The sequence below is a fragment of the Nerophis lumbriciformis genome, linkage group LG20 (genome assembly GCF_033978685.3).
Source record: "Nerophis lumbriciformis linkage group LG20, RoL_Nlum_v2.1, whole genome shotgun sequence".
Taxonomy (NCBI): Eukaryota; Metazoa; Chordata; class Actinopteri; order Syngnathiformes; family Syngnathidae; genus Nerophis; species Nerophis lumbriciformis.
Window position 1 is genome coordinate 7,026,922 of NC_084567.2, and position 9,111 is coordinate 7,036,032.

Consider the following 9,111-nt stretch of genomic DNA (forward strand, 5'->3'; position numbering starts at 1 on the left):
GGCGGGGCGTGGTTGCGGGCGTGGTTAAGAGGGGAGGAGTATATTGACAGCTAGTCACCAAGTCAAGTATTTCATACATATATATATATATATATATATATATATATATATATATATATATATATATATATATATATATATATATATATATATATATATATATATACATATATATATATAGATAGATATCTACATCCTGAAAATATGCAAACAAAACTGTGTTTAGATAATTGATACTTCAAACTTGCATAAATAAATATTAAGGAATATAACATAACTTGGCTTCTGAGAGTTTCAAAATGTAATGAATAAAATGCTAAAGTTGTTGATAAACAAGCAATTATTTTAATAATTAAATATGGTCATTTTAAATGAATTATTATAATAATTTAAAATCAATTATTTGAAATATGTTTATTTTAATGTATAATTCTATGGCTTGATGTAATAAGGAGTCACGAAAAAATACAAATAAAAATACAATTAATTTTGATATTTTTAGCAAAATATAGTAAAAATGTATTTTTTTTTAATTTTTTTTTTTAATTAATAAATATATTTATTTTTAGGTGAAATAAACATAATAATACAATTTATCTCTAGTCTGGATGATTTAGTTCTTGTCACCCTGTTGTCCTCCCGTCGTGAAAAAAGGCTGTCCTCACTCAGGTCCGCATGGAGCTGGAGGGGGCGTGGCTTCCAGCTCCTGCTGAAAATCGGGAGATTTTCGGGAGAATATTTGTCCCGGGAGTTTTTTGGGAGAGGTGCTGAATTTCGGGAGTCTCCCGGAAAATTCGGGAGGGTTGGCAAGTATGCACTAAAAGACAGAATACAACATTGTCGATTTTTGTTGAATTTCTGTCTCCAAATTATTTTGATATCAAAAATGTTTTTGCGATAAGGAGCATTTCAATTATGAGCCAGAAATGTAAGAAAATATGAAAAGGGCCGCTAGTTATTTAAAAGGTATTTTATTTTTTAAAGTGCAGTTGTCGATCGGAAGTTGCAAACTTCTGGCGCATGCGCAAACACATTGAACATTGGCAAAGCGGAAAGTCCAAGATGGCGGACTAAGCGGCGTGGCTTTCCGGAGAAGTTTCACATTTACGATCTTATAGATTCAAAAATAGCATCAAATACCTCAACTATTCGCCTTTTCTTAAGCCCAGGAAACGGACTTTGAGTGTGGAGCGATGGCGTGTTATCTGAAGTGAAGATTGAAGACGTGATAGAAGATGGACGACTACTGCTATGCTAAGATGGCGACGTCCGCTAAAAGAGAAGATGAAAGAGAATCAGCGCCACCAACGGAGAACAATCTGAAAAGCGAAGATGAAGGTGAGTGTGTTGCGTTCCCTCATTTGAAAGCTATTTGGATTCCAAGCCCCAAAAATAGAAATTAGCCGACGTTGTTGAACAATGTAAACAAAGAACCTGTTAGCATTTTTACCTCGATCCAAAATGTCGGAAATGTCTGTTAGAAGTAACCGCAGTAGTAAACAGTAGACAAGCAACGATACTTGGTATAATCCTGCGTAGAGCTGGGCGATATGGCCTTTTTTTTAATATCTCGATATTTTTAGGCCATGTCACGATACACGATATATATCTGGATATTTTTTCTTAGCCTTGAATGAACACCTGATGCATATAATCACAGCAGTATGACGATTCTATGTGTCTACATTAAAACATTCTTCTTCATACTGCATTATTATATGCTACTTTTAAACTTTCATGCAGAGAGGGAAACCACAACTAAGTCAATTTAGCAAAAGTGTATTTATTAAAGAGTTATTAAGCAGTGGCACAAACATTCATGTCATTTCCAAACAGAAAGTGCAAGATTGTCAGAGACATTTTAATACAAGCTATTAGTGCACTTTTGTGCATGATGTCACTAAGATGACATATCAAAACAACACTAAATTAAAGTGCATTTTTTTATACAAAACGCCACTACAATAGTTTAAAACAAATAAAGTGCACTTTTGTGCATGATGTCACACAAGATATGTCAATAACGATCAAATAAAAATAAGCTCATTTATAGGAAATCAAATCACTATGTGGTAGGTTCCTGCGGACGTTATCTCATTTTGTTGTTCACTATTTTTTTCATACGGTGTTGATGTTGAAATGGTTGCCTCTGCATTTTGTTGGTGTGGCACCGAACATAGATGTTGACATGCGGAGTAAGCACTCTTGATTCTCTAGCGCATGGGTGTGAAACCCTGGCCCGTGGGCCAAATTAGTAATTTCACTTGGCCCTTGAGGCGATATCAAATTAACACTAGAGCTGGCTCGCCGATTATAAACAGCGGCGGTACCGCGGTAACACTGCATTCACCGCTAATTCTCATACTTGCCAACTCCCAAATTTCAGTCCCCCTCCCAAAAATCGTCACGTCCGCTTTTCACCCAGTCCAACGAGTGCTGGCCCAGTCACATAATATGTGCGGCTTCTGCACGCACACACAAGTGAATGCAATACATACTTGATCAACAGCCATACAGGTTAACTGAGGGTGGCCGTATAAACAACTTTAACACTGTTAGAAATATACGCCACACTGTGAACCCACACCAAACAAGAATGACAAACACATTTCGGGAGAACATCCGCACCGTAACACAACATAAACACAACAGAACAAATACCCAGAATCCTTTGCAGCACTAACTCTTCCGGGACGCTACAAGGTGTGTGTGTGAGGGGGCGGGGGGTGTTGGTGGTAGCGGGGGTGTATTTTGTAGCGTCCTGGGAGAGTTAATTCTGCTTGTTTTAAAATGTCTCTGACAATCTTGCACTTTCTGTTTGGAAACGACATGAATGTTTGTGCCACTGCTCAATAACTGTTTAATAAATACACTTTTGGTCATTTGACTTAGTTGTGATTTCCCTCTCTGCATGAAAGTTTAAAAGGAGCATATATTAATGCAGTATGAAGAAGAATGTTTTAATGTAGACACATAGAATCATCATACTGCTGTGATTATATGCATCAAGTGTTCATTCAAGGCTAAGGCAAAATATCCAGATATATATCGTGTACCGTGACATGGCCCAAAAATATCGAGATATTAATAAAAGGCCATATCGCCCAGCCCTAGTAGGGATGTAACTGTACTCGCTATTATCCTGCACGAAACAATCTGCCTTAATTCAAATAAAAAGTGATATTAATCGAGATTAGATGATATATACTTTGTATTTTTTGTTTAGCACTTAGCAATACTGCTAATTGCTTGATCTGCTTATCACTCCGCTTCTATAACTTTTAGCTCATCCTCCTTTTTCTCAGGCTCAAAAATATAAGGTTCTGGATCATAATTTGTCCTAAAGTATTCTTTGATGGCACTCATGAAGTCTGTGTTTATTAGTAATAGTTGGTGGTGTAGTTGAAGGAAATAGCGAATGTTGTGATGCGTCTGTGAAAATAATGCATCGCCGTTTTGCTAAAAATTTTGAAAATACGTCAATATTACATTTTATTATTACACGTTATTATGAATTGTTACTATGATTGCTATTTTGTGTGTTATTTATTTGTTACTAATGTATATCTGGTTGTTCTTTTAGATTATATTTAATATTGAGTTTTGGTGGTACTGTTTTTACGGTTTCAAATGAATAAATAATAGTGTTATTTATCGTACATCCAAAATCACTCAAAATAATTGTGTGGGGAGGTTGCCCTCCAGTGGGTTCTTCTGACCACCAGACATTGACATGCGAGACCGGATCGGGGTCAGGCCCGGCCCTAACCAATCTGGCGCCCTAGGCAAGATTTTAGGTGCCCCCCACCCCACATGTGAAGTGTATATACTCACAAGAAACCGAATAGCTTTGTCTTTGACCTTTTTTTTTTACTTACAACTATACCTAATATATAAAGGGGTGGAAAAGTGACTATTACCTGCAGGGCAAACATTAGCTAACCAGAAGGCAATAACAATGTAAACAAAAAACGCCTGCTTAAAAGATCTAATACAAATGTCCCTGAGGAATGTAAGGTGGGAGTACTGTAATTACCTAACGTTACATTATTATTTTCCATAACAATTTAGCCCCGTCCACAATATTAACCCGATGTTAAAACAGAACTAGCTATTTATTGATTAGCAATTGCCGAATCATGTAACATTAGCTTAATGCTAAAAAGCCAGGTTACTATCACATTCTGTAACAGACAAATAATTTAATGTAGGCTAACGTTACCTACCTGCTACCTCTGTCTTTTCTCGTTTCTCCTCCTCTTCTTTTCTCTTTTTTCTTCCCTGGGCACCTGACAGTTTTGGCCGTTTTGACATCATGTGTTGATTTTTTGATGTGGTGACGTCCAAAAAGAGTCATAATACGGGAAGGGAGGGGGCGCACCGTGTGGGGGTGGGGGGGGTGGGGGGGCGTAATGTTGCAACAAATAATATTTCTATTAAATAGGCTTTACTTTGTATTTTAATTAACGTAGGATTATTTTTTGTATTTAGAAATAATAGTACCAACCTTTTTTTTTTTTTTTTTTCTCCAACATTTGTGGCACTGGCGTGGCGCCCCCTGATGGACGGCGCCCTTAGCATTTGCCTATACGGCCTATGCCACGGGCCGGCCCTGATCGGGGTTACAACACTTTCCCAAGTTCAGCGGTTGCTTTTCAGCAATTGTCCTTTGCGTCCGTGTCAGGCACACTCTCGCTCTCACGCCAGCTCCAACAACCTCTCTCCCCCCGGCTGCTGCTTATAAAGGGCGACAGGTGATTACCGTATTTTCCGCACCATTAGCCGCACCTAAAAACCACAAATTTACTCAAAAGCCGACAGTGCGGCTTTTAACCCGGTGCGCTTTATATATGGATAAATATTAAGATTCATTTTCATAAAGTTTCGATCTCGCAACTTAGGTAAACAGCCGCCATCTTTTTTCCCGGTAGAACAGGAAGCGCTTCTTCTTCTACGCAAGCAACCGCCAAGGTAAGCACCCGCCCCCATAGAACAGGAAGCGCTTCTTCTTCTACTGTAAGCAACCACCCGCCCCCGGAAGAAGAAGAAAAAACGCGCGGATATCACCGTACGTTTCATTTCCTGTTTACATCTGTAAAGACCACAAAATGGCTCCTACTAAGCGACAAGGATCCGGTTCATGAAAAGACGCAATCTCTCCATCCGCACACGGATTACTACCGTATTTCACAGCAACTGATATTCCTGTGAACCGCACTGTGGAACGGGAGCACGTACGGTGAATATTCGCACCACAGGGAATGAGAAGTCATCCTTCACTGTGGTTCTAGCTTGCCATGCTAACTTCCACCCATGGTGATATTCAAAAGGAAGACCTTGCCAAAAGAGACCTTTCCAGCCGGCGTCATCATAAAAGCTAACTCGAAGGGATGGATGAAGAAAAGATGAGCGAGTGGTTAAGGTAAGTTTAAGTTTACGCGAAGAGGCCGGGTGGCTTTTTTCACGCAGCTCTGTCCATGTTGATATACGTATGTTTGTGATTGCACATTTGCGTACATTTTGGGAGTGAACAGAGTCGTTAGAACGCTGGTTTTTAATATATTATTATAGTTTGACTGACCTATCTGACTGTTTTTTTGACATTCCTTTAGCGCAGTTAGATGCGGCTTACAACACGGGGCGGCTTATTGGTGGACAAAGTTTTGAAATATGCCGTTCATTGAAGGCGCGGCTTTTAACCCAGGGCGCCTTATGATGCGGAAAATACGGTAGATGACAAGGCACACCTGGGTCATCTACGCACCTGTCGCTGTCTTCGAGGCCGGTCCTGGCACACCCCGTTCCGCTGCAGGCCCACAGGCCACGCCCCCCTCCACATTGTGATTATTATGTTTTGCCATTATTGTCCAGCCCTAGACGAGGTATTGGCAAGGACTTCATGATAAACTATGTATCACGGTACTTGAGTCACGATACAATAGTCTATTGTAATATTGTGACATGGAGTTTTACTGCGATTTTTACAGTTATTGAAAAATTAGAAACACAAATTAAAATAAATGTATATGAGTACACTCGATGCCAGTAATAATTTTTTGAACAAACTGCGTCAAAAACAAAGTAAATAAAATGATCATTACAATTGTACAGAAAGTGGATCAAATTTCTTGCATTTGGTATCTAAAAAAGTTCTCTACTTCTTAACTACAGACTTCTTTGAGATAGATATTATCTTTTTTAGTTGTGCAAAGTATTTCAATATTGACTTTTTCCCCCACTGTTAGTTTGTAGTGTCCTAATGTCCATCGAAGCAGATGTTTTCTACTTTCTGTGATTCTATTTGAGTCCATGACAAGTCATGTAAACATTGATCCATCATTCTGGCAAGGCACTAAATGAATGGCCATGAAACACTACACACACATACAGTACATAGAATAAAGTGTGTTTTTGTTGTTTGTGTCTTTGTGTCAGATGTCCAGCAGCTGATTGGTAATCCAGAAGAAGTTTCCCCTCAGTTAGGGGGGAGCTCCACTTTGAAGCAGGAGACTCCACAACCACCCTGCATTAAAAAGGAAGAGGAGGAACTCTGCATCACTCAGGAGGGAGAGTGTCTTCTAGGACGAGAGGAAGCTGATTACACCAAGTTTCCACTGAGTATTCTCTCTGTGAAGACTGAAGATGATGAAGAGAAACCACAAGTAGACAACCTCTTAGCTCCACTATCAGATAGTGAGGCTGAAGACGAGGTTGACGAACCTTTGAGCAGCGATAAATACTGTGAAGGTGATATGAGGACTCACACTGACAACAAACACTCTGAACGCTCCACAAAGAAGAGAGGTAAAACATGTTTGACCTGCTCGGTTTGTGCTAAAAGTTTTACTAAAAAGTGCCACTTGACTCGACACTTGAGAACACACACAGGTGAAAAACCATTTAATTGTTCAGTTTGTGGCAAAAGCTATTCTCAAAATTCTGTTTTGACTGAACACATGCGAACACACACAGGTGAAAAACCATTTAGTTGTTCAGTTTGTGGTCAAAGTTTTACTACAAAGAGCCGTTTGACTACACACGTGAGTACACACACAGGTGAAAGACCATTTAAGTGTTCAGTTTGTGGCAACAGCTTTTCTCAAAATAGCTATTTGACCCAACATATGAGAACGCACAAACTTGAAAAACCATTTAGTTGTTCAGCCTGTGGCAAAAGCTTTTCTCGAAATAGCTATTTGACTGAACACATGAGAACACACACAGGTGAAAAACCCTTTAAGTGTTCAGTTTGTGGCAACAGCTTTTCTCAAAAAAGCCATTTGACTCAACACATGAGAACACACACAGGTGAAAAACCATTTAATTGTTCAGTTTGTGGCAAAAGCTGTTCTCTTAAGAGATATTTGACTGAACACATGAGAACACACACAGGTGAAAAACCATTTAAGTGTTCAGTTTGTGGCAACAGATTTTCTCAAAAAAGCCATTTCACTCAACACATGAGAACACACACAGGTGTAAAAACATGTAATTGTTCAGTTTGTGGCAAAAACTTTTCTCAAAATTGCTCTTTGACTCAACACATGAGAACACACACAGGTGAAAAGCCATTTAATTGTTCAGTTTGTGGCAACAGCTTTTCTCAAAATTGTCATTTGACAAAACACATGAGAACACACACAGGTGAAAAACCATTTAGTTGTTCAGTTTGTGGCAAAAGCTCGTCTGTTAAGAGCAGACTGATTAAACACATGAGAACACACAGATGAAAAAATATATAAGTGTTCAGTTTGTGGTAAAAGCTTTCCTCAAAACAGCTCTTTGTGTCAACACATGAGAACACACACTGGAGAAATAAACATTTAGTTGTTCAATGTGCTGGAAAAGGTTCTAACATAAAGCAGACGCAGTAAAACACTTAAAGGGGAACATTATCACCAGACCTATGTATGCGTCAATATATACCTTGATGTTGCAGAAAAAAGACCATATATTTTTTTAACCGATTTCCGAACTCTAAATGGGTGAATTTTGGCGAATTAAACGCCTTTCTTTTATTCGCTCTCGGAGCGATGACGTCACAACGTGACGTCACATCGGGAAGCAATCCACCATTTTCTCACTTTCGTCGGTGTGTTGTCGGAGGGTGTAACAACACGAACAGGGACAAATTCAAGTTGCACCAGTGGCCCAAAGATGCGAAAGTAGCAAGAAATTGGACGAAATTTGTTCAAAATACAAGGGTGTGGGGAAAGCCGACGAAATGGTCAGTCGTTTGTTCCGCACACTTTACCGACGAAAGCTATGCTACGACAGAGATGGCAAGAATGTGTGGATATCCTGCGACACTCAAAGCAGATGCTGACATCAACTCCAATCATTCGAGTACATTCGGGTAGTCTTGTGTAATGCAGTATTTTGTGTCTATTTAGGTATGGTTAACCTGAGTGTTGAAATCGTGGAAAAATATATGTTCTTAGCGTGCCTGAAATGGGCTGTCTGCACTCTCAAAGTGCATGTTGTTGCCAAATGTATTTCATATGCTGTAAACCTAGTTCATAGTTGTTAGTTTCCTTTAATGCCAAACAAACACATACCAATCGTTGGTTAGAAAGCGATCGCCGAATTCGTCCTCGCATTCTCCCGTGTCGCTGGCTGTCGTGTCGTTTTCGTGGGTTTTGCTTGCATACGGTTCAAACCGATATGGCTCAATAGCTTCAGTTTCTTCTTCAATTTCATTTTCGCTACCTGCCTCCACACTACAACCATCCGTTTCAATACATGCGTAATCTGTTGAATCGCTTAAGCCGCTGAAATCCGAGTCTGAATCCGAGCTAATGTCGCTATAGCTTGCTGTTCTATGCGCCATGTTTGTTTGTGTTGGCTTCACTATGTGACGTCACAGGAAAATGGACGGGTGTATATAACGATGGTTAAAATCAGGCACTTTGAAGCTTTTTTTAGGGATATTGCGTGATGGGTAAAATTTTGAAAAAAACTTCGAAAAATAAAATAAGCCACTGGGAACTGATTTTTAATGGTTTTAACCCTTTTGAAATTGTGATAACGTTCCCCTTTAAGAATACACAAGGGGAAATAACCAATTAGCTGTTTAGTTTGTGGTATGTTGCTCATATGTGGCGACATCCA

At 39.3% G+C, this 9,111-nt stretch overlaps 1 protein-coding gene across 1 annotated transcript; it reads left to right on the forward strand.

The window, feature by feature from the left end:
- Nucleotides 1-1,153: 1,153 nt before the first annotated feature.
- On the forward strand, nt 1,154-8,449 carry LOC133619300 (uncharacterized). Its single transcript, XM_061980267.2, has 2 exons — nt 1,154-1,338; nt 6,436-8,449. Exons 1-2 carry the CDS (start codon nt 1,236-1,238, stop codon nt 7,728-7,730), a joined length of 1,398 nt encoding a protein of 465 aa, XP_061836251.1. The 5' UTR covers nt 1,154-1,235; the 3' UTR covers nt 7,731-8,449.
- The last annotated feature ends 662 nt before the right edge of the window (nt 8,450-9,111 follow it).

Coding starts and splice junctions, on each gene's coding strand:
- LOC133619300 (XM_061980267.2), top strand. CDS start 1,236: ATGGACGACTACTGCTATGCTAAGATGGCGACGTCCGCTAAAAGAGAA. Junction 1,339..6,435: donor TCTGAAAAGCGAAGATGAAG/GTGAGTGTGTTG, acceptor TCTTTGTGTCAG/ATGTCCAGCAGCTGATTGGT.